Source organism: Bos javanicus, chromosome 5, assembly GCF_032452875.1.
Source record: "Bos javanicus breed banteng chromosome 5, ARS-OSU_banteng_1.0, whole genome shotgun sequence".
Lineage (NCBI taxonomy): Eukaryota > Metazoa > Chordata > Mammalia > Artiodactyla > Bovidae > Bos > Bos javanicus.
In genome coordinates, this window is record NC_083872.1 from 103,684,947 (window position 1) to 103,709,807 (window position 24,861).

The following is a 24,861-nucleotide window of genomic DNA, read 5'->3' on the forward strand; positions in this document are numbered from 1 at the left end:
CCCTTGCAAAGCTCCATCCTAAGCCAGAAGACAGAGCCCTCCCTCTGACATGGCCCCTAAGCCTATGAAAGAGATGAGATCAGTTCTTGGTCCCTGAGGGATGAAGCCCTTGGCACCTTGAGAGCCCTTTAACAGCTAGAGCTCTCACTGGAACCTGGCGGGGCCCATCCTGAGCGCTGATCGTTGTCCACGAGAACTCATCTGCCCATAGCCTTCAGCTCCACACCAGGACCATACCATGGACCAGTAGTCCAATTCCCCAAACCCGACCCCGTCTTCCACAGCTTTAACTGGGAGGCTTGACAACCATGCCCATCACTCTCCAGGGCTCAGAGCCTTCTCTCCAAACCCGTTCCTGCCAGGATAAGGGCAAGTCAGAGATGCTTCTCTTCAGACAGCTTTTGAACAAACGCAGAACAGTGGAGCGGAGAAGGCAATGGCACCCCACTCCAGTACTCTTGCCTGGAAAATCCCATGGACGGAGGAGCCTGGTGGGCTGCAGTCCATGGGTCGCGACTGAGCGACTTCACTTTCACTTTTCACTTTCATGCATTGGAGAAGGAAATGGCAACCCACTCCAGTGTTCTTGCCTGGAGAATCCCAGGGACAGGGCAGCCTGGTGGGCTGCCATCTACGGGATCGCACAGAGTCGGACTCGACTGAAGCGACTTAGCAGCAGCAGCAGAACAGTGGAGAAGGGAACCCAGAAACCCTGACCCCTGCATTGTGTGATGCAGCCACTAGAGGGCAGTAGCTCTTAAAACTTCCCTACAAGCATAAAGGGTGAAAATGCCTTCAGGTAATAAGTGGTGAAAATGTCTTCAGGTAATAATCTTCCCTGGTAGTTCAGACTGTAAAGCGTCTGCCTACGTTGTGGGAGACCCGGGTTCAATCCCTGGGTGGGGAAGATCTCGTGGAGAAGGAAATGGCAACCCACTCCAGTATTCTTGCCTGGAAAATCCCATGGATGGAGGAACTTGGTAGGCTACAGTCCATGGGGTCACAAAGAGTCAGACTTGACTGAGCACTTTCACTTTCATTAAGTGTGCAGAAAAGGCACTCTGCTGGCATTTGATCTGGACTCGTATCGTTTACTCTCACAATTCCATGAGTTAGATTCTACTGTATCTCTACTTGATGGTACTTTCTCGGTACTAAAAAGGCTAGTAAGTAAAAACTCTGTATCTATAACTCTAGTGTTTTCATGAGCCTAAATCAATCTGTATTCTTAAATAACTAATATACTTAAGGGCTTCCTTGGTGGGTCAGCGGTGAAGAATCGCCTGCCAATGCAGGAGACATGGGTTCAATCCTTGGGTTGGGAAGATCCCTTGGAGAAGGAAATGGCAACCCACTCCAGTATTCTTGCCTGGAAAATCCCATGGACAGACGAACATGGCGGTTGAGTCCAGGGCGTTGCAAAGAAGTCGGACACGACTGAGCAATCAAACCACCACTCCTGGCGCCCAATCCAGGACCTTCCTCTGTCCCCTTTCGAATATCAGCACAGACGTATAGAGATTAAAACTCCTAAATGCTGGAAGTGTGCTTTGGTGGGAAGAGTATGTGTTAGCTGCTCTGTCATGTATGACTCTTCGTGACCCCATGGACTGTAGCCTGCCAGGCTCCTCTGTTCATGGGATTTTCCAGGCAAGAATACTGGAGTGAGTCACCAATTCCTACTCCAGGTGATTTTCCCAACCCAGGGATTGAATCCAGGTCTCCTGCATTGCAGGCAGATTCTTCACCATCTGAGCTAACAAGTGGAAAGAGTAATGAACTCATTGTTGAAAAATCTGAGTCTAGTCCACACTCTTCTTGCTGCATTGCTGTGTCAACTGGGAAGGTCAGTGTTCCATCCCTAAAACCAGAGGGGAGGGGATGCATTATGTGCCTAGCCGTTGGTGGCATCTAAGGCCAAGGAGTTCTGACACTGTCTGGCTCTGTTCTGTGACTTGCCCACCCACCAGACACTCACTTGACGGCAGTGGTGAGGCGCAGGGGCCTGACGCCAGGCGTGGCAAAGCGCAGAGTGTTCATGTAAGCCACATGCTGCAGGGCATGGTTGAAGGTCTCCACATCATCCCCCTCCAGGGTGAGCAGGGACTGCGAGGGGTTCACGTGGACCTGGGCCCCAGACACAGACAGGGCTGAGAGCAGGACGGAGAGGAAGGGAGCCAAGGGGGTGGGGTGGGGCGGGGCGGGGGCAGGGAGCATGCCCGGAGGGAGGGGGCCAGAGGAAGGGGCGATACCTTCATGCCTTTGCCCAGGCTCTCGAAATCCCTATAGTCCAGCCCCTCCCGACATGCATAGAGGCACTCGATGACCTCACGGCTCTCCAGGCGGCCTGAGCGCACGCTGAAACCAGCCAGGTAGCCGTGGAAGTAGTGGTGGATCGGCAAGGGGTCTCCTAGGGCAGGAACACAGGGGTGGGCGGGAGGTAAGAGGTGTCAGAGGGGAGGGCGGAGGAGGCCCCAGGTAGAAGAGGCTGAGAACAAGACAGAAAAAGAGCAGCAGGCTGGGGAAAGAAGACGGAAAGAAGCCAGATAGGGCTAAAAGAAGGATGGATGAGAGGCAAGTGAGGCTAAGGGAAGATGGGAGAGGGAGAAGACGAATAAAAACTGGGGCAGAGAGGGACGGAAGGCGAAAAATAGAAGCCACAGAATGAGAAAGGCTTCCAGGATAAAGAGAAGAAGGAAAGCAGGACCAAAGGGAGGAAAGAGACCCAAGGCGGAAGAGGAGAGTAAGCGAGAGGATCTCCACGGTGCATGCGGGGGGCGCCGGCAGGGATGCGTGGGAGCTTCAGGGATGCCCAGCTCTCCCGGCCGCGTGGCCGTCTCCTGCCCCCTGTGCTCTGCCACGCGGAAAGCCAGCACGGGAACCCTGGATGTCACTCTGTGGACAGAAGAGGACACCGGCTCCCAGCCGGCTCCATCCGGCTGCACTCTCTCCGCCTGGCCACGCCGCTCGGAGGCTGTAACCCCGGTGGCGCGCGAGGCGGTGAAGCGCAAGGCCGGGTAGGACCGCGCGGACGCGGAGCCCAGAGCGCCAGGCTGAGACGCGAGCTCAGCGGCCTCGGGTCTCACACGGAAGTACCTGCTGTGGCGTCCGTACTGTTGTCACCTCCCTTTTCCTTCTCTTTGTTCTTCTCCTCTGGGGGAGAAAGAGTGCCAGTGAGCCCAAGGAGGCGGGGCCAGACTGACAGGGAGGCTGGGGAGGTCTTCCTCGGGCTGCCCCTGGCCATGTAGGACTTGAACCTCTAACTGAGTCCCAACCCTTCTTTTGTCTTGTCTGAGGTTATCTCGGGCCTCTGTTGTAGACAAAACCCAAATATGCTGCTGAGGAAATACAAGGGCTCTGGTACCCCCCACACACACACATACACCATACAAACCACATGCATTACATACATACATACACCACACACACAAACATACCACATACACACACTACATACACACCACTTAGACACACCATATACACAAACGTACCACATACTACATACAGACACACCACACACACACTACATTCACACCACACACACACTATACACACAAACCATATGCACTACATACATACACACACTACATGTACACAAACACCACACACACACCGCATACACACACACACACACACACACACACACCATCCCAGAAGGAAAAAAATGAAAGAAACAGCTTAAAAGTTGGAAGGTTGCTGACTCTCTGCAGGGTTCCTCCTCCAGCAGAGGAACAGGCTGTGAAATTATGACGGGGACGGATCATAGTATGAATTGGCTGCAGGTACAGAAAGTGAGATGCTGGTGATGGCCGAGTCAGAGGGGATGACTAGTCCAGCAGGCAGGAGACCAGAGGGGCGGTGGTCTCCTCCAGCGGAGAGCTTTCCCAGCCTCCCTGCCCCACTTCAGGGAGACGAGGTCATAAGGTCAAGCTGCCCTTGCTCCTCCACCAACCACTGGGCCCCTCTACCATGAGCGCCTCCGTGGAGAAGCTTGGGGTTGAGGCAGGGGGACTTACCAGCCCAGCAGGCCCCAATCATGAGCGCAGGCTCCCTTCGAGGCGGGTGGATGAGACCATTGTCGTGGATGAGGGCGGGGTCGAAGGAGATGCCATCTGCATAGAGTGTGACCGTGGGGAACTCGAGATTCAAAGCATAGTGGTGCCACTCGTCATCGCAGACCTGGGAACGGGGAAGGGCAGGAAGCCCTCGGTTACTGCATCCCCAGGAAGGAGCCCCAGGCACTGCCCCATCCCCTGGGGGGCAGGAGACAGTCCTTCATATTCCCTGGTCTATCAACAGGGCTTGCAGTGAATTGCTGCAGACCCAGCTCAAGGAATCCTTGCCCAGAATGGACCAGGCTCAACCTCATACCTAAACTACCTAAAATTCCACTCTTTCTCTAAACCTTTAACTCCATCAACATTCCTAAGAGGAGCACCACAGTGTCCTTTGGCAGGTGCTGCCCATCCCGAGTCCAGCAGAACTAAAAGCTATGGGTTTCTGTGCAGTTTTCTTCAGTCTCCATGTCCACACATCATTCCCATCCTGTCTTTCTTTTTTTTTTCCTTTTTAGACTATTTTTTATGTAGATCATTTTTAAACTCTGTATTGAATTTATTACAGCATTGTTTCTGTTTTATGTTTTGGTTTTTTGGCCCCAAGGCATGTGGGATGTTAGCTTCTCCACCAGGGATGGAACCTGCACCCTCTGTGCTGGAAGGCAAAGTCTTAACCACTCGGCCACCAGGGAAGTCCTCCCAACCTTTTTCGTGTGTACTGTTGCAACACCCTCACCTGAGCACTTACACTCAGTTCTCTCTGATATCCTCCTCTCATAGTTCCCAAAGGGATTGCCTTCCTTTTTCCAACGTTTAAATCACTACCAAATTTAATGTTGTCAAACAGTATTCACTAACAAGTCATTATTCTTGAAAAGATTGGATTCTCCTCACTTCACAAATGTTCCCAAATATAAATGACAATTATAGAAAAATCACAGCTAATTGCAAATTAAATACATTACTTGTAACCAATCTTTTCAGATGCATAATTAGAAAAATTATTAATATTTTTGCAACAGAAATTTATCTTTAATTGAGAAATACATCCCAAATTTGGTGGAGCAACACCTTCAAAATTTAGAACTCTTTTTTTTAATATGGAGAATAGTTGGTTTACAATGTTGCATTCGTTTCAGGTGGTGATGTTGCTATTTAGTCACTAAGTCATGTCCAACTCTTTTGCAGACCCATGGACTGCAGCCCTTCAGTCTTCTCTGTCCATGGGATTTTCCAGGCAGGAATAATGTAGAGGGTTGCCATTTCCTTCTCCAGGGGTTCTTCCCCACCCAGGGATTGGACCCACGTCTCCTGCACTGGCAGGCAGGCTCCTTATCACTGAGCCACCAGGGAAGCCCCAGTTTCAGGTGTACAGCAAAGTAAAGTAGTTATACATATACAAAAGGATCCTCTTAACATGTGAGTCTGATCAGGCACATCCCAGCTATAAATCTTTCAAAAGACTTCCCATCTCTCATAGCACAAAATCCAAACGACTTTAGCTAACAAAGTCCACCGTACACCTGATCACTGCCCAACTCACCAGCCTCAAATCCGGTGTCTGCCCTTTTCACTGTGCTCTAACTGCCTGGCCCTCTTCCCATGCTTGAAACATGCTGAACACTTTTCTGCCTCAGGACCTTTGCATCTGCTCTTCCCTCTACCCGGACTCTTCAGGATGAGCTTACATTTCACTTCCATCAGGCCTTCCCTGAACGTCCAGTCTGAGATGACTTCCCCTCTCCTTGCCTCCTATTCTCTACCTCGGGTCCTTGCTTCTTCTTTCAGAGCATTAGCACAATTTATCATTTTTATTATGTCTGAAAAGTAAAAGTGTTAGTTGCTCAGTCATGTCTGACTCTTTACGACCCCATGGACTGTAGCCCACCAGGCTTCCCTGTTCATAGAGTTTTCCAGGCCAGAATACTGGAGTGGGTAGCCATTCCCTTCTCCAAGGGGTCTTCCCAACCTAGGGATTGAATCTGGGTCTCCTGCATTGCAGGTGGATTCTAAACCATCTAAGCCACCAGGGAAGCTCTTACTACATGTCTTCTTACTTTTAAAAATCTATCTCCCCAACTAAAATGTAAGCTCAATGAAGGCAGAGATTTCATTCCATCTTAGATCGCATTGTATCTCCATAACCTAGCAGAATGGCAAGGTACTTGTATTTTCTAAATCTTTGTTAAATAAATAAGGATAAATAAAATAAAAATAGAAAGAGGAATGTTACCAATATTAGCAATTCGGGGGAAAGATCAAGAAGAAGCAGATGGCAGACTATCTCTTTAAAAGAGTGCCACAGAAAACAGAAGCTTTTGTAGGTAGCCCTCAATTATTGAGTTTGTGGGTTTTCATTCCCGTTTCTCTCTCTTCCACTTCCTGCCTTTTTTCAGCCATTTGCTTACTCAGCCACTCCACCAGGGCTTACAAGAAAAACAGAAGGAGATGGAAACTCAATTAGTCCCTATGGTCCCTGTGGTCAGCTTGGAGATGAATAAAGAAGAGGCTGCAACTGTTAGCTCAGAAGATTTTTCTTTTTTTGCTCATTTTATTTATCCCTCATAATCATGAATAATAGTGAGAATTTATATACATATATGTGTTCAATCGCTCAGTTGTGTCTACTCTTTGCGACCCCAAGGACTGTAGCCTGCCAGGCTCTTCTGCCCATGGAATTTTCCAGGCAAGAATATCAGAATGTGTAGCTGTTCCCTTCTCCAAGGGATCTTCCCAAACCAGGGATCACAGGTCTCCTGCATTGCATGCAGATTCTTTACCATCTGAGCCACCAGGGAAGCCCAAAACCCAATCTGTGTACCCTAGGTTACTTATTTCCTTGATTACAACATGCTAACTGCTTGAGAGTTTGGAATCCACACTACTAAGTTTCCAGATAAGAAAGAGATGAAATAAAACAAGCGAGATGGATGGTTGGTTGGTTTGGTGCTAGTAGTAATTTGTTCCCTATGTGCTTTTAACCCAGGAGTGCTTTCTGCAGGAGACAAGCCTTAGGAAAAGAGAACCAGAGAATGGAGCCGGGGCTGAGAGCAGGGGGATGTAAGAATAGTCAGGAACTGAAAGTGGAGATTGAAAAAAGGGGCACAGGGCAACCCAGAAAATGCCCAGCCCTGCCCTAGGACCTCCTCCCCTGAAAGCAAGTTACACCCACCCAGCTTTCCCAGGAGCCTGGCTCCAGCCTCACCTGCTCCAGCTTCCAGAGGAATTTGACTGGCCGGGCACTCTCAAGCAGAGGCCAGTAGAGGAAGGCAATTCTGCAGCCGTGGACAGTCAGTGAGTAGTGAGAGAAGCCGTCCTCTGGGGGCAGAGGATGGGGACAGGAGTCAAACACAGCACTGGAGGCAAGAACAGATTCAAAGTGCCAGAAGGGAGGGCTCCCTGGATTCTCTTTATTCCTTCAGGTTCTCTCTGTCTCTCTCTAATTCTTCAGGATCTGTCACTCTCTCTCCAGCTCTCTCTGAGACTCGCACACATACACACAGAGTCCAATGTTGGGCTTTTCTCAGGCACTCTGATTGGCTGAGGTGAGACAGTGACCAGCCTGTCCCTACCCAGATCTTTACTGTTCCTTTGGTTAATACAAACTTCATGGGTACTGATCCTTTTCAGATCAAGAGAAATGAGCTCTGAGAAGAGGCAGAAATGAAAGAGTAAGTCAAGGCCGAGCCCCCCTGAGAGGGACATCCCCCTGCCATAGAAAGAAGGGGGTTCTGGAGGCTGGAGCTCATGAGCCCTTATACGAGGAGGCCAGGGTGGTGGTGGAAGGGAAAGAATGAAGCACAGCATTACTCAGGCTCTTCCATTCTGATAGGGGGCTCTATAGGGAGCAGACTGGGGGGCAGTCTACTACACAGGGGATGTAAAGCGATTGGGCAGCTACAAATGAGAAGGGCGGTGAGCAGTCCTATCACGCAGAGAGCAGTAGGATCTCAGCTCGTCCTACTGGGACTGTGAAACGAGCACTGCTATCTTACGTACGAAGGGAGAGAGAAATGACCCACCCACAGCCACCAACTGGACAGTGACAGAGGCCGGACACAAAGCCAGTCCTCCCCATGCTCAGACGGGCGCCCCGAGGAAGGCTCACCGTTCTGGACGGTGTTACACACGATGGTTTCCTCTTCCTTCTTGCCCTTGTTGGGAGTGACACCGTGCTTCATCCAGAAGGACAGAGTAAAGTGGTCACTGAGGCTGTCCGGGGGCCCGGAGCCCAGCCCCGCAGCGCCCCCCAGGGGCACCTGCACCGCCTGGGTGCCGTTGAACCAGTAGATGAGGCTGCTGTCCTGGCTGTAGTGCACCGAGAGGCCCGCCGTCCAGTTGGCATTGGGGCCAGGCATGGGCAGTAGATCCACCTCCCCGGGGGCTGCGCCTGCAGGAGCCCCAGAAGCACAGGTGTCGGAGCCGAGAGGCAGCAGATGGGGGACGGGATGCGGGCAGGAAAAGACCCCCTACAGCTACTTCCACCACCTCCTCTGGCCTCTCAGACGAGAAAGGAAGGGCTAGGAATAGCTCTCCAGTGACCTCAGCTCCTCCAGCTCTTCATTGCTCCCTGCCATTGTTCCGTATTGTATCTGGTGATTTTCTTGGGCCATAATCATGCATCTTTGCCAACCACATGTTTATGTGCTCTTTGGGCCACAAGAGACAACCACACACCACAACCCCCATAGATATAGACGTCTCTGTGTGCTATGCTAAGTCGCTTCAGTCGTATCCAACTCTTTGCAACCCCATGGACTGCAGCCCACCAGGCTCCTCTGTCCATGGGATTCTCCAGGCAAGAATACTGAAGTGGGTTGCCGTGCCCTCCTCCAGGGGATCTTCCCCACCCAGGGATCAAACATGAGTCTCTTTTATGTCTCCTGCATTGGCAGGTGGGCTCTTTACCACTAGCGCTCCCTGGGAAGCTCTGATATATATACATCTATGGATGGGCTTCCCTAATAGCTCAGTTGAAAAAGAATCCGTCTGCAATGCAGGAGACCCCAGTTTCATTTCTGGGTCAGGAAGATCCACTGGAGAAGGGATCGGCTACCCACTCCAGTATTCTTGGGCTTCCCTTGTGGCTCAGCTGGTAAAGAATCTGCCTGCCATGCAGGAGACCTGGGTTTGATCCCTGGGTTGGGAAGATCCCTGGAGAAGGGAAAGGTTACCCACTCCAGTATTGTGGCCTGGGAAATTCCATGGACTATAAAGTCCATAGGGTCGCAAAGAGTTGGACACAACTGAGCAACTTTCACTCCACTTATGGATGGGCAAAGGAAGATGTAAAACAGATTCTTCTTGTTTTTGGTGGCACGGCATGGCTTACAAGATCTTAGTTCCCAAACCAGGGATTGAACCTGTGCCCTCTGCAATGAAAAGCATGTAGTTGTAACCACTGCACTGCTAGGGAAGTCCCACGACAGATTCCTAAGAGAGGTAGAGGAGGGTCAGGAAAAGGCTGGGGAATGGCAATGGGCACAGGCAGGGAGGATGGGGGGAGGGCCACAGGGGATCACACCCACCGCAGAGTTTCCGCAGTGCACGCTCTGAGTAGTTGTCACGGTCACAGCCCTTGGCCACATGGCTGGTCTGCAGCTCTATGGTGGCCTGAATGTTCCAGAGAGGTTCATCACAGGTCTCCAGGCGGATACCAGGGAACAGAGCCAAGCTCCCGGCGCCTGGTGCATATTCAATCCTTTTGTTCCAGCCTGCAGGGGTGAGAGGGAGCAGGCAGTGGAGCAGAGCCGGTTAAGGCAGCCCCTCCTACCCATTCTGCTGATGGTCTTGGGTTCCTATGAAAATGGCCAGCCAGGGGAGACAGCTACAAGTCTGCCCCCTAAATGTTGTCGTTCAGTTGCTTAGTCGTGTCCACGCCCATGGACTGTAGCACACCAGGCTTCCCTATCCTTCACCATCCCCCGGAGTTTGCCCAAGTTCATATCCATTGAATCGATGATGCCACCTAACCATCTTATCCTCTGTCATCCCCTCCTCCTCCTGCCCTCAATCTTTCCCAGCATCAGGGCCTTTTCTAATAAGTCAACTCTTCGCATCAGGTGGCCCCCCATATATCCCTCCCGAGCTCCTAGCCTGGCCCCTGTGGTTTGTCAGAAGGGAGGAAGAGGGAAACCAAGGTGAAGGATGGATCATGGGCCCCAAAGCATAGCTCCTCACCTTGCCAGCTGGGTTTACAGGTGGGTTTCACCTGGATCTCCACCTCAGCATCGTCCGCCGCCCGCTTCTTCCCGCAGTCATAAGCCGTCACTGTGAACTTGTAGAGCTTCTCACCACTGTACTGTAGCTTCTCCGTGTTCTCAATGTTCCCTGGGGTAGGGGACAGAGAGGATCAGGGGCACTAGAGGAGGTCCGGGGGAGGACTCAGGAGCTAACTTTAGGGCAGGTGAATTAGGCAGCAGGAAGCAGGCAGGAAAGAATCTGGGGAAAGAAGTTCCATGTCTGGGAAGCAGGGTGAGGAATGAGGAGGTGAGGGGCAGAACAAGTGGAGGGCGCAGCCCCAGGGCATCACGAAGGATGTGGGCGCCCAGGGCTGAGCAGCTGGGGTGGCAGGGGCTGGACTCACCGTCATTGTCGATGAGGAAGGGGGTATTGGGTGTGAGGATCTCGTAATAGCAGATCTGGCTGTACTGGGGGGAGCAGTCGCCATCAATGGCCTCCACCCGAAGGATGCGGTCATACAGCTTCCCCTCGGTCACTGCCGCGCGATACAGCCGCTCCACAAACACCGGGGCAAACTCGTTCACGTCGTTGACCCGCACATGTACGGTGGCCCTGCGGGTGCCAGAGCAAAAAGAGAAGAAGGAAGGGTCAGCCACAGATGGGAGTCCACACCAGAAGCCAAGGAGATGGAACCAGTGTGACCCAGAGCCTGGTCACGTTCATCCGTCCCCCATTCAGGGGTACCAGGTACCACAAAGGGAGAGGAACCTCAGGAGAAAGGGTGACTGATGTACAGGGTGAAAATGACCCTGGGGGCCATCAGTGGCTGGTTTTGATGACTTCTGTACAGAATATTAAAGGATAGGATGGCAAGATGCATAAGACAGGATTCTGAATCCGGCAGGTTGTTTTTTCATGAAATCAGGTCCAGTCAAGGCAGATGCAGAGTAAAAGCCAAAATAAAACCAACCATATTCAGGGAAGTGGCTTCCCCAGTGGCTAAGCGGTAAAAAATTTGCCTGCAATGCAGGAGAAGCAGGAGACACAGATTCGATCCCTAGGTCTGAAAGATCCCCTGGAGAAGGGCATGGCAACCCACTCCAGTATTCTTGCCTGGAGAACCCCATGGACAGAGGAGCCTGGGGGGCTACAGTCCATAAGGTCGCAGAGTCGGACACAACTGAGCAACTGAGCACACACACATATTCAGGGAAGTGGTTTTGTACCAAAGTCTCAAGTCATCTGATGTGTGCAGTGAGCTGTGGCCACTCCCCACTCCTGCCCCCATGGGGCAAGCAGAGGAGCTGGGGCTGGGGCTAAACCCTTCATGCTGAGCCTTGCCCCCAGCCCAGATCCAGGCACCCAAAGCCCAGAGGCAAAGGTCCTATCTCCAAATGGGAAATTGAGTCATCACGTAAAGCAGTTTATATCCAGCGCCTCACAGTGGCCCGGGAGACCAGACCGCCCACCTTCCCACCATTCTCAAGTGAGAAGTGAGCTGGGAGCAGACAGAGGTAGGAGTCCCGAGTCCCAGCCTCCTTCCTGCCCACTCTCACCCACTGCTGTGCACGTGCATAGTGCACATTCTGTGTGTGAGTGTGGTACACACAGTGCCGGGCAGTGGGAAGGAATCCGGGTGTGTACTGAAGTGCCATCCTCCTCCTCGCTCTCTTAGCATCCTGTCTCTGTGTATTGGATCCTCTCCCAACTGGCAGGCACTGCGGTGCCTGCTTTTGACACAAACCATCTCCTTTCATCTTCACAGTGACCTGAAGAAGCAGGCATCATCATTGCTCCATTTTACAGACAAGCGAAAGCAAATCCAGAAAGACTAAGAAGCTGTCCACGGTCAAAAGAGACAGAGCCCAGACTGGTCCCACTGAGCTTCACCACATGCTCCTATCCCCCTTGGCTGAAGGCTCCTAAACCTCATGAACAGAGAGGGGAGGGGATAGATCGTCAAGATGGTGAGGACAGAGGGAAGTGAGGGGCCTGGCCGTGGCGGGGGGACCTGCAGCAGAGGGCAAGGGCAGGGGCAGGGCGTGCTCACTTGTGGGACTTCTTGGTGTTGGCCCCATCCGGGCCCTCGCCGCAGTCGTAGGCCTGGATGGTGAAGGTGTGCTCCTTCTGGGCCTCGCAGTCCACCGGCTCCTTGGCCCGGATCAGCCCTTCTCCTGTCGCTTTGTCCAGGATCACGGCCTCAAAGGGCACCCCGGACCCATGGAGCCGGAAGCCACAGATCTCACCTGGCCGGGGGCGGGGGGGACAAGGATGAGGTTCCTGCTCCACTTCCAGGGTCTCCTTCCATCACTCGCCAACCTCCCCCCAGGCCCCTACTTCACCTCTCCTCCCAGACCCAGTCCTTTTTCTTGCACATGGAAAAGCACTAATTATCGAACATTCACTCCAACCCCAGGTTCCCTGAGCACAACCTCTGAGCCACCAGCTCTGAGAGCTGGCAAAATCTGGGTGTGTTAACCCCTGCCTGCCCACATCCTCCGCTGACTCACTTTACTGTGCGACTGCTCTTCACCATCGCCGGGTTCCCTCCTGGAGCCTCCGTCTTCCACTTTGCCCAAGTACTGCTCTCCCTCCCAGGACCTCCCCCCTCCTCCCTTGCCCCTGCCCTCCCGCCCACTTCTCTCTGTCCCACCCACCCTGCCCTGCCCCAGCCCCACTTACCTGCATAGCGCAAGGGAGCATCCTTGTCCAAGGCAAAGAGCGGTGGGTTCAGCAGGACCGTGTTGTCATTCTCCATGACGATGCCTTGGTATTCTGCCTCAATCCATGGCTTGTGCTTGTTGGCTGACCCCACCCCCAGGGAGAGCAGAGGAAGCACCTGTGAGCTGGCCCTCCATGGCCACACAACCCTGTTGACCTAGACAGCACACTCCAGGCTCACCACCCTCTTCAGCCCCTGCAGAAGCACCCACAGCGGGAAGGGCTGAGGGCAAGAAATCAGCCATGAAAGGAGTCAGAGGTCACTGGATAGACAGTTTCCATGGCAACAGCCTGCCCTGTGGGGAGGAAGAGGTCCTGCCATCTCCCCTGGGAAAGCTGGTCAGAGGATAGAGACTTTTCTTAGGCATTTCAAGTGCTGGAGTGTGGCTGTTGGGCCTCCAGGGAGCAGCAATGGGCCATTAGAGGGCCCTGGGAAAGGGAAGGGATAGATTAAGGGCAGAGTGGAGATTAGGAAAAGAAAACTAGATGTTTCCTGAGGTCCTGGTTGTTGATCCTCTCCACCACGACCACCACCCCATTTTGGTCCTGTTCCCTTCTTTTCCTGGCTAAGCCCCATCCTAAGGCCATTCTCCCAGAGGAGAGGAAAGAGGAGAGAAGGGAGAAGGGAGATATATAGGACAGAGGGAGGGGGACAGAGAGGGGCAGGGATGGAGCAGAGGAATCAATGCCAAACGATGGGGCCCAGCAGAGCTGGCATCCTCAGGGATTATCGAACTGGCCTAGAAACTCGACAAATCCCCTCCCTGCTTCTCGCCCTCACACCCAAAAGAACACACTCATAATCATAACCAGCTGACTCCTATGTCCCCCAGAAGGCCACCAAACCCCACACGCCCTGAACCCCCTTCTTATAGAGTCACGGCTGAGTCCTAATTCTCACCTATCCCACCCCTATTCCCTTCAACCACCAGCCAATCCACGACAGGAGTGCAACCCACTCAGCCTCCATGTCTCCTCAACCACTACCAGACTCAACTCAATCCCGTCTCCTCCCAGGACCAAGTGCCCACTCACCACTGAGGGGCTCTGGGGAAGGCTCAGTGGGCTCCAGCCCCCTCTACTTCACCCCCAACCGCAACTTCCACTGCCTGCTCTATCGAATCCCATCAAGCCAAAGCACCAAGCTCCCAAAGCACATTCACAAGGGCCCATCATTGAGACCTGAAGACTTATCATCAGAGAGAAACTGAATCACCCAAAGGACACTCATCCCCAGCTTGTCATGGTAAGCGAGAAATCCTGAGTTCCATTCTTTCCTCCAGTGACACCCCCAAAGCCTTCTGGTATCTGGTATGCCTGCCCCTTCCTCGCTGAGGACCACCACAACCCCCTTCCCTAGGGCAGAGGAGAAAGCCACAGATGGTGCCTAGAAGGCAGCACAGGATGTGTTGGGAAGCTAAGAAGCCCAGCTGAGGTCAGAGACTGAGCTGAAGATGGAGAGGCTTCACACAGCTCACCACCACTCCTCACCCTGCACCCTCGCCCTGTGTCTTCCCACTTCCTTCCTCTTGACCCCTGACTCTCTCCTTGTGTCCATCTCCTCTCACTGACTCCTGGACTCCCTACCTCCTCCCTCCTGAGCTCTTCCCCTCGCCCTCTCCTCACCTGTTCTTCCTGATTTCTCTCCCTCTCCTTTGCCTCCACCTTGACCCTGGTCCATCCCCTGCTCATCTCCTCCAACGCTTCACCTCCCTTCTCCTTCTCCCTTCCCCTTTCCCCACTCTTTAGCACCCCCCCCACACACACACACCCACCTCTGCCCTTTCCTGCTGTCTTCACCTACCTAAACCCTTGGCCCTCACCCCCTCCCTCTCTCCTGGCCCCTCTAACAGCCTCACCCAGCTAAATTTATCAGCCGTCTGCCAGAGAGGGCAGCTCTGGTAACCCTCAGCCCAGCCCTGTATGCAGGCGGAAGGGGATGGATGCAGAGGAACACGCCAACACATACGTGCTCCGAATTGCTGAACTGTGGGAACAGTTCCTCCCCGGGATGAGATGGAGAGGGATCAGATGGATGTGGCCACACACCCTCAGCGCCGGCACACCCCGTGAAACGGGGACCCGCCCAGAGAGGTCCATCACCCCCCTCAGGAACAGGTCCTTCTGAGACCCGAGATCGCTCCAGCAGGGAGCAATGGTGGGGGGGGGGGGGAGATACAGACCCCAGGATGGGAATGGGGACCAACCTGGGAGCAAGAGAAGCACATGGGTAGAGACGGACCAGAGAGGAGGGACCAGAGAGAGGTTCTGGAGATGCCAGCGAGAAGAGAAGGGGACAGGTCTGAGAAAATGGGTGGGAAGGGGGATGGTGCGAAGAACCACCTGTCGTGTCCCAGGGAGCCTTAAAGGGCGCCTGCCCGCCTCGACCCCCACATCGCGGGGCCTGAGACCCCCTCCTTCTGTGCCCCCACCCCCCTACCACCACACTCACCTTTGTTACAGGAGCTGGAGGGGAGCAGGGAGGCCAGCAAGAGGGGAAACAGCAAGGGGGTCATGGCGTGGTGTAGGCAGGGCAGGGCCCCGATTGCTCGCCCCCAGAGCCTGGAGCCCTGCTTGTTCCACCTTGGGCAAGGGATGCAGGGGCTCTCCGAAGAGGGGAGGGGAGAGGGCAGAGAGCAGGGCAGAGATGGAAAGGAGCCTGCCGCCCACCCTAGTCCATAGGGCAGACCCGGGCAGACCCCAACCTGGGCGGCTGGGCAGGGGGGAACCGGCAGTGGCTGCTGCTCCTTCCTTCTGGAGCCGGGCGTCCTCACTCTCTCTCTCTCTCTCATTCCCACCCCATCCCCTCTACTGCAGGATGACGTCAGCACGGCCAGGCGAGGATTGATGGGGCCGCTGGCCAATCGGGTGGCTGGGGGGGCCAGGTGCTGCAGGGCGGGAGGGAGCCAATGGGACTGGGGAGCAGGGGCGGGAGGACGTGTTAGGGCTTTTTCCCCTGACTGCAATTTGGGGGAGCAAGGGAACTGCGGGGGCTGGGGAGGAAGCTGGAAAGCCGTAGAGGAGGTGGGGGAAAAGAGGGACAGGGAGAGGATCGCGCAGCTAGAAGCCCGGGGGTGGGAAGAGGAGACGTCAAACGGAGATCTGAAGGAGGCGAGGAGGGACAAGTATCCACGTCACCCCACCACCACCACCACCACCACCAACTCTGCATTAACCTCTTTTCACAGCCCATTCCATCAGCAGGACCCTGCTGGGTGCCTCCTGGGAACCGCCAAGTAAAACCCACAACCTGAGCCCCAGAGATGCTAGCCTTTCAGGTCCCAGCCCCGAGTCTCTGAGGAAGCCAGGGGGTGGTCAGCAAGTCGGTGGACCGAGCTCTGGGACCCGAGGAAAAGCGAGATGTCTGTGCCCCACCTCCCCCACTCACCCCCAGGCACCTGTCGGGACAGTTCACCACCAGGTGGAATTTTTTCCTGCTGTCTACCCTGCCTGCCTCCCTCTCCCCAAATTTCTCATCTTAAACCATGTTGACCCAAACCAGCCTAGTTGGTTCAGAAGCCAGAAAAGTTGGTAGGTCTGAGAGGCAGAGAAGAGTGCGGTGTAGTGTGGTGGGGAGGGGGGAGGGTAAGGCTAGAGCACACCACCTCCGCCTCCAAGGGAACACATCTGGGAAGCATGGACTGTGCAATGAGGGTAGCTGATGGTGCCATCCACGACTCCAGAGGGAGAGGGGAAATCCCTGGGTCCCAAGCCAAAGAGTGTAGAGTTCTCCAGAACAGCCAGCCAAACTCCTCCCTCACCTTCTGCTCCAGACTTTGAACTCAGCAACTCAGACAGCCCCCTCTGCAGTTTTTCTGCTTCCCTCCTCACGGTCCTGCAGGACAGGGTCCTGAGCTCCAGCGTCGGGACCCCAGCTCAGCAGAGCTGTGTGACGAAGCTGTGGGGGCCAGCGCTGGAGGATTTTCTTCACTAGGGCTCCTGGCAAGCTGGCTGTCTGCACTTCTTTCCCCACCTCTTCCTCCCCTTCATACCTTTTGGAATCCTTGGTGAGACATTGTTAGAACTTATCCTTGGGTGAGTCCGAAAGGTCCCTCCCCGCCATCCAGTAAGGTCGGCTCCCTCCCCGGGGAGTCTGCCCCCGGGGTCCTCCGGACCAAGCCTTCCACACTTGGGCTGGAAGCCAGAACTGACCTTCGGAAAGGCTCAAGTGTTGCCTGACTGACAGCCCCCAGTCCTGGTCCAGGTTCCTTCCTCAGGAAAAGCCGAGGTCAAGCACAGCCTTGCCAAGTCCCCTGCCCATCTCTGGGGCTGTGGACACCAGCCTCACGCTCATCGTGGGGGAAGGGGGGAGGAAGTCTGGCAGGAGCTCTTACTGCAGCAGGGCCCCCAGCGCTATAAAAACCCTGGTAGCTAGGACCTTACACAGGCTGCCTCAATGTGTGCAGAGCCTGGCTGGGAGACTCCCAGCCCCACCTGTCAGACAACACCCACTTCATCCTCCCCCAGTCTCTTACATTCTCCTGAAATCTTGACTTCCACCTTGGCCAGCCTGGACCATGCCTCCCAACCTCACCGGCTACTACCGCTTTGTCTCGCAGAAGAACTTGGAGGACTACCTGCAAGCTCTGAGTAATGTCCTCGCCCCTCTCAACCCTCTCACTCCCCTCCTCCCCTCCCCCTTCCTGCCTCCAATCCATTGAGGAGGGGGTGATGCTGGGGTCTGGACATTATAGACAGGCAGGGGGTAGGGGGTGCTGGCACCTGCCTTGGGTCCCTTTACTAGCCAGGGACATTGCTAGGAGGGAGTAAATCCACAGTCCTAGACCCAGGCAAGGGGATGCTCCCAGCCCTAGGCTGCTGATGTGGGTGGGGAAGCCCCCGGCCCGCTAAAAGGACCCTCACTCAGACCCTTGCTCAGAGACGGTCCCCACAGATGTCAACATGGCTCTGCGGAAGATCGCCCTGCTGCTCAAGCCGGACAAGGAGATTGACCAGCGGGGCAACCACATGACAGTGAAAACCCTCAGCACCTTCCGGAACTACGTTCTGGAATTCGAGGTGGGAGTGGAATTTGAGGAGGACCTGAGGACCGTGGATGGACGCAAATGCCAGGTGTCTTTTCTCAGGCCTGTGGGAAGGGGCTGTGGATGGGCATGGGGGCTCTCAACAACTGGGGGTGAAATAAAATGACCTGTCGCAGCAAGAGGAAACGATGACTACAGCAGCCTGCCCTGGGATGTCACCCACCCATCCCTGACTCTTTCCAGCGTCTCCTCTGCCCACTCTGAGCACCAGCCAAAAGGGCAACAGGAACAGGTTACCCTCAGGCCAATGAGCAAGCCTGTGCTCACCCTCTAGCCTGTGACCCTGTGGACACCACAGTCCCTTCTCTCAACCTCTGTAACTCCGCTCCTAGGCTGTCCTTTCTGCTTCTTTCGTGTTCCTTTTGACCTCCTCTGCAGACCCTCGTTCCCCTATTAATCCCTTAAACTGAGATTTTCCCCTAGTATCTTTTTTTAAAATTAGAGGATAATTACTTTACAATATTGTGATGTTTTTTGCCATACATCAACATGAATCGACATTAGGTAAACATATGTTTCCTCCCTCTTAAGCCCCTTTCCCACCTCCCTCACCATCCCACCCCTTTAGGTTGTCACAGAGCACTTGCTTTGGGTTCCCTTCATCACACATCAAACTCCCACTGGCTATCTATTTTACTTATGGCAATGTATATATTTCAATGCTATTCTCTCAAATCATCCTACCATCTCCTTCCCCCACTGTGTCCAAAATCTCTGTGTCTCCTTTGCTGCCTTGCAAGTAGGATCATCAGTACTATCTTTCTAGGTTCTCTATATATGCATTAATATGCGATATTTGTGTTTCTCTTTCTGACTTACTTGACTCTGTATAACAAGTTCTAGGTTCATCCACCTCATTAGAACTGACTCAAATGTGTTCCTTTTTATAGTGGAGTCATATCCCATTGTGTATATGTACCACAACTTCCTTATCCATTCATCTGTTGATGGCCATCTACGTTTCTTCTATTTCCTAGCTATTGCAAATAGTGCTGCAATCCCCTAGTATCTTGTCTTGACTTTCTCCCTCTTGTCTGTGTACTATCCATGGGCTAAAGCATATACACCCATGTGTTCAATGAAATCTACAAACTGCTCTAGACACAAACTCTCCAGTCAGAGGTGCCACCTGAGCTCCATGGCCAAGTTTCAACTGCCTGCAAAATGTTTCCATCTGGATGCCCCAAGGTCAAAGCCCAAGTCATTATCTTCCTACACAGACCTCTTCCTGCCTTTATATTTACTGTCTCCATCAATGGCAACAACCAGCAGGAACAAAGCCTGGGAGTCACAGTTTTTGCCTTATGTTCCCTTACCTCTGTGTTCCCAACAAATGAGTGTATACACACACACACACACACACACACACACACACACACACACACGCATGCACATGTGGACCACATGTAATTAGTCAAGAAGCCTTTATAACTGTTCTGTGCTGTCCAATATGGCAGCTACTAACCATATAAAGATATTTGAAATGTAACTGGTCCAAATTTGACATGTGCTATCGGTATGAAATACACACTGGATTTTTAAGATAATACCAAACAAGAGTATAAGACACATCAGAAATTGTATATTGATTGCATGCTGAAATATTATAATATTTTAGGTTTAAAAATATATATAATATATTACATGTAATAAAATTATAATATTTTAGGTTGAATAAAATATAATACTAAAATTAATTTCACCTGTTTCTTTTTGCTTTTCTAATGTGGCTACTAGAAATTTTTAAAATTATATATGTGGCTAGCATTTAGGTCTCACTACATTTCTATTGAGAATCAGTTGTTTACACAGCTGTCATCTGTTTCTTCCTAGCTTTTCTAACACCACCTTATTTCAGGCCCTCATTTCTCATCTGGTGCCCCAAATTGGTTCCCATTCTTGACTCTCCTCTAATCCACTCTGCCTATCATAACCACAGTACTTTTAAAATGTAAAAGTGACCATGTCACTCCCTAACTTAAACCCTTTCAGACAACCTGCTATGTTCCAGGTAAGGTTCACACGCTCCATGTAGCATCCAAGGGCCTCCCCACAAAAACACTAGGTTAGAGCCCCCTCACAACTATCTACTCGTCTTCCTTACCTCTGTTTCTTTACTTGCTAGAAAGTTCCCATTATCTCCAATCTAATTAACTCCCTTCCTTGAAGACTCAGCTCTTCCCTCTCTGCTCCCATCACCAACAGTCTTGTTGGCATCACAGATATAATACCTACTGACCTCTCCTCTAACCGATCAAGATTCTGAGCTCCTTGGAAATTCCCAGGCGGTCCAGTGGTTAGGACTCCGAGCTTTGACTGCTGAGGGCCTGGGTTCCATCCCTTCTTGGGGAACTAAGATCCTACAAGCCATGGCAAAAAAAAACACACATAAGATTCTGAACTCCTGGTTTGGGTAGGGCCTATCCTATTGGGGTTTCCCAGGTGGCACTAGTGATAAAGAATCCACCTGCCAAAGCAGGAGACACAAGAGACGGGGTTTCGATCCATGGGTTGGGAAGATCCCCTGGAGGAGGACATGGCAACCCATTCCAGTAGTCATGCCCGAAAAGTCCCATGGACAGAGGAGCCTGGCGGGCTACAGCCCATGGGGTCACAAAGAATCAGACATGACTGAGCAACTAAGCACACACATAGACTATTGGGGGTCCAAATAACGCTGCTTGGAATGCCTAGCTCTGGTCCACTCAGCTCTGATTTGGGGAGTTGACCCTTCATTCTCAAGGACATTGCAGCTGCCCTTGAGACTGAGAAAGAGGAGAAAAGAGATTCCCTGGTTGTCTCCCAACCAATCTCCCTTCTTTCCCAAAGTCTCCTCCAGGTCAGCCAGAAGTATCAGAGGACAAATTCTCCATTCTTCATCACTGAACCCCCAGTTTCATCTCCCCCAACCCCGAGATTATCCTGCTTCATCCCCCTCTACCCAAATGGGCACTGTCACACAGTGTGGGGCCCCTTCCAGTGGCCTTTAGGAGTAGGAGGGGAGGGGAGTTTTGCTGAGTCACTCAGAAGGAAGGGGCTGGAGCAAGACAGCGTCTGCTATGATGCAGGGCGTGGGGGCAGCCCAGCAGAGTAAGGCGATGCATTTGGGGTACCCTACAACACCCCCCCCAGTCTTCCTTTATTCCTGCTTTCTCCATAGACCATAGTCACCTGGGAAGAGGAGCAGCTGGTTTGTGTGCAGAAAGGAGAGGTCCCTAACCGGGGCTGGCGACTCTGGCTGGAGGAAGAGATGTTATATCAGGTGAGAGGGGTGGGGACTGGGAGAGGAGATGCATGAGGGTGTGTCTGGGAGGGGGGCCTCCAGCTAGGACCCATTCCCTTGCCCAAATCAAGTAAGTCTACTACTCCAGCCCGCTCCCTGCCAAAGAAGGCAAGGAAGGAAGGAACATGGGAGCCCTGGGAAGAGTGGAGAGGGGAAGAAGTCAAGTGGCCATGGTGGGCCCTGGCTGCAGGTCCGATGCGTGTCCATAAATCATGACCGGAGACATGGAGACTTAGCCACTTCAGCTCCCTGACCAGATCCCTTCCTTCCTCTGGGATGGAAAGTTGAGGGTTTGGAAAAAGGTTACAGTTCCCCATATATCACACACTCCAGCTGATGTATCCTGAAGGATTCAGTGGAGGTCAAGAAACTGAGAAAGGGGAGTGGCTGGTAAGAATCTTCTCTGTCCTTATTATTCCTACTCTGCCCCCAGGAAGTGACGGCACGGGATGCAGTGTGCCAGTGTGTCTTCAGGAAGGTCAAATAGCCGGAGAGGAGCTGAGGGCCCTCCTCCCCTCCTGGACCACAAGAGTCCCCAGATTCCTCTTTCCTGTGTCCCCTTCAAGCCCAGATGGTCCCAGGTCAGCAGTCCCTGTCCCAGGCCACTCACCCTGCTTCTGCGTCCCCCTCCCCCGCCCCATGTTAATCTATAACTTGCAGCCCCCAGGCCAAAGTACTTTCCTTCTCACATTCCACTGCCCGAAAGTGACCTCATATCGAGCTCAAGGTCTGCCTCCTGGATGAGAGAAACACACAAAGGGAAAGGGCCTTTGAGAATAACGGACTTCCACTCTCTTTCATTCATTTGGCCTCTTATTTTCCATCTAAGAAAGCACTCAGCTTCATGCACTGGAGCATTAGTGGAAACTCCATCCTGGTGGAGCTTTTGAGAAAGAGTGACTGGACTCTCAAGAATCTAAGCAGGAGCTATTGGGGCTCTTGTCCAGTTCCTTGTCCTTCTTCTTGAGAAATTCCCTGGGCTGAATAGAACCAGGCCCAAGGCATGGCCCCAGCCACACAGAGTTCAACAGACATGTTGACTGACACCTAATGAGCCTTGCCAATCATATGCTTGCATCCTACATGTTGGGGAGGAGGAATGGGTCAGGGTGAGACCTTTATCTGGTGCCAGGGGAGGCGGAAAGTTTCTAAATAGTGAGCTGGTCTCCACGTCTGCTTTGGGAAGGACAGGCAACAAGAGGGTCAAAAAGGACTGAAAAGGAAAACAGATGAAGGTGTCCACTTAAAAATAGTCACTGAAAGTTCAGAGTTATGTTTTATTTGGTGAGAATTCTTAAGACTTCAGACCCAAAAGACAGCATCTTAGGTGACCCTGAGAACTGTTGGGGTGTGGGGGTTGTCAGTCAGGTTATGTAGAAGTTTTGCAACAAGGGGCAGGTAGTCTGAACATCAAAAGATTATTGTTAATTAAGGAAAACCAGATATCTCAAGTTAAGGAATTTAGCCCTTTTCTATGTATGGGAAGATGCAAGAGCCTGGGCTTACTGAAAGCATTCCTTTCATATGCAGCTCAGCTATCTGGGGGCAACATCCTGCAATTTGATTTGATTTGATTTGATTTTCACATCCTTAGTTCCTCAATTGATGGACCGTAAGGAGTCACTGCAGCCTGACAGCTGCTGGATTGCAGGCATTGTTCTTCCTGGGTACCCTCTGGGCTCAGAAATTCACTTTTGGAGGGCCAGACTCGATGTTGGCCGTGACATCCTTGTTTAATGATATGGCTGGGCTTCCCAGGTGGCACAGTAGTAAAGAATCCACCTGCCAAAGCAGGAGCTGCAGGAGACCCAGGTTCAATCCCTGGGTCAGGAAGACCCCCTGGAGATAAGAATGGCAACCCACCCCAGTATTCTTGCCTGGAGAATCCCATGGACAGAGGAGCCTGGTGGGCTGCAGTCCATGGGGTGGCAAAGAGTCGGACACAACTGAGCAGGCATGCACTACGATTCTCAGAGGGTTCAAGGCCAAGGACTTGAAAGATGAAGGACATGAAGGTGTGAAGGCAATAGTCGGTGTGAAGGCAACAGGCCTCAAAGACCCTCTGCCTACAGTCCAGCAAGGCTGGGGACAGAAGGTAAGAAGGACAACTGAAGACAGCATGGCTCCTCCCATAGGGGCCCAGAATCACTGCCCTAGAAAACAGCCCAGAAGGGTAGGGCCTGTCCAGAGGCCAGGCCAACTCCAGCCTCTGGTCACCTCCCTACCTACAGAGGCCTTGGCTCTTTCAGAATAAAAGTCCCATGGGGCAAGAGCACAGAGAGAAGGCTCAGGTGGAGTGAGGATAGTGCCTGGCTGGGGCAGGGGAGGGGATTGCTGAAAAGTCCCTGGCCAGTGCTCACTGGATGCCCACCCCTGCCTCCTCTTCCTGCAATGGCTGGGCCCCTGCACATTCAAGATGGTCTCTGGGGCTTGGCCACAAACTAGGATTGCAGCACTCAACCCCCGCACCAGCCTGGAACAAATTTGGAAAAGACAAGGACAAGAACTCAGAGCAGACCTGAGCCTCTTCTTCCCTGCACAGACTCTTTGCAGGGCCTCCAGCAGAATGGGGAGCGGAGAGCCCTCCGAGAACTGGGGACCCTACCTTTCCCTTCTGAGCGCAGGGAAGCCATGGGAAAAATGCTCTGGGTGTGTATTCACCAGGTCCCCGCCACTCGGAGCTCACAGCGCATGTCCAGGCCTCTATGCACAGGACTGCCCGCTGTGCTCTGCATGTCGGTCCCTGGCTGGGGTCTCTCCAGAGGGCCTGACCTGGGAGCACATTGGCTTCCCCAGTGACCACTGGACCCCAGCAGAAGCAGCCTCGTCCCCCAGGACTCCTATGATGCAAGCACCCACACCCGCCCCACCCACGGGTCTGTAGCCTCCCCTGGACCCCTCCCCTCCAGGAGCCAGAATGTAACAAGAGGCCTATAGACACCAAAGGAACACAAGCCACAGGAGGATGGACTGAGCGGCTTCGGGGTACCTCCAAGTAGAAGTGGATCCACCCAGATTCGGGCTGCTATTTCCCCTGTGGGCAGCAGGGGGCGCTGCTTGCTGCAGTGGGAGCCAGTTACCCACCAAATTCAGTCCCTCCTCCAACACCCTGTTGGATAGACACTCCATCCCTGCTCTGGCCAGACACACACACACACACACGCAGTCCAGTTCTCAGCTCACATGGGCTCACTATGCCAAGGCCCTACCCCTCATTCCAATCAGGCTGAACCACTCACTCTCAGATGGAGGAGTTAGTCACCAGGGGCGCTGATGGGTGAGTGATGCAAAGGCAAGGGTTGGGATGCGGGCAAAACAGCTATGGACAAGTGGTCCCACCCCAGCCTTTCCAGGATCACAAAGTTGTGGATCCCAAGACCAGCTTTAATTTTGTTGACCAGAGTCTTAGCGCCCAGGGAAATGATCAGGAATCAAGGATGTTTATCTCCATGTGACATAGAGTGACTGCACCCTTCTAACCCAGCCCCATGCCAGGCCCCTGACCCCTCCCCATCCACCAGACCCAGATAGCACCGAATGGTCACAAGCAACTGAACCCCAAATGATTCTC

At 53.0% G+C, this 24,861-nt stretch overlaps 2 protein-coding genes across 4 annotated transcripts in view; one reads left to right on the top strand and one right to left on the bottom strand.

Moving 5' to 3' along the window:
- The window catches only part of CLSTN3 (calsyntenin 3), a 29,904-nt gene extending 14,134 nt beyond the window's left edge, over positions 1 to 15,770 (bottom strand). Inside the window, exons 1-12 of the mRNA XM_061418032.1 lie at positions 15,415 to 15,770; positions 12,924 to 13,046; positions 12,292 to 12,487; positions 10,645 to 10,853; positions 10,239 to 10,388; positions 9,587 to 9,772; positions 8,167 to 8,448; positions 7,264 to 7,376; positions 4,017 to 4,179; positions 3,097 to 3,153; positions 2,253 to 2,410; positions 1,979 to 2,127 (exon numbers count right to left, since the gene is read on the bottom strand). Coding sequence (XP_061274016.1) covers positions 1,979 to 2,127; positions 2,253 to 2,410; positions 3,097 to 3,153; positions 4,017 to 4,179; positions 7,264 to 7,376; positions 8,167 to 8,448; positions 9,587 to 9,772; positions 10,239 to 10,388; positions 10,645 to 10,853; positions 12,292 to 12,487; positions 12,924 to 13,046; positions 15,415 to 15,754 — 2,126 coding nt within the window. The 5' untranslated portion in view covers positions 15,755 to 15,770. The remainder of the gene's footprint in view (positions 1 to 1,978; positions 2,128 to 2,252; positions 2,411 to 3,096; positions 3,154 to 4,016; positions 4,180 to 7,263; positions 7,377 to 8,166; positions 8,449 to 9,586; positions 9,773 to 10,238; positions 10,389 to 10,644; positions 10,854 to 12,291; positions 12,488 to 12,923; positions 13,047 to 15,414) is intronic.
- Positions 15,771 to 16,659: 889 nt separating this feature from the next.
- On the top strand, positions 16,660 to 22,090 carry RBP5 (retinol binding protein 5). 3 transcript variants are annotated; one of them, XM_061418034.1, is made up of 5 exons: positions 16,660 to 16,969; positions 17,430 to 17,552; positions 17,857 to 18,035; positions 21,168 to 21,269; positions 21,724 to 22,090. In XM_061418034.1, the coding sequence occupies exons 2-5, from the start codon at positions 17,480 to 17,482 to the stop codon at positions 21,775 to 21,777; spliced, it is 408 nt and encodes a 135-aa protein (XP_061274018.1). In that variant the 5' UTR covers positions 16,660 to 16,969; positions 17,430 to 17,479; the 3' UTR covers positions 21,778 to 22,090. The 3 variants fall into 3 exon arrangements, with proteins under 3 accessions (XP_061274018.1, XP_061274019.1, XP_061274017.1); XM_061418035.1 differs by having other exon boundaries at positions 16,661 to 16,997; positions 17,472 to 17,552; XM_061418033.1 differs by having other exon boundaries at positions 16,668 to 16,969; positions 17,472 to 17,552.
- Positions 22,091 to 24,861: the final 2,771 nt, after the last annotated feature.

Bases quoted from the DNA above. Each gene is read 5' to 3' on its own strand.
- RBP5 (XM_061418034.1), top strand. From the start codon at position 17,480: ATGCCTCCCAACCTCACCGGCTACTACCGCTTTGTCTCGCAGAAGAAC. The intron at 17,553-17,856 runs GTAATGTCCTCG...CGGTCCCCACAG, and splicing joins GGACTACCTGCAAGCTCTGA to ATGTCAACATGGCTCTGCGG. The intron at 18,036-21,167 runs GTGTCTTTTCTC...CTTTCTCCATAG, and splicing joins TGGATGGACGCAAATGCCAG to ACCATAGTCACCTGGGAAGA.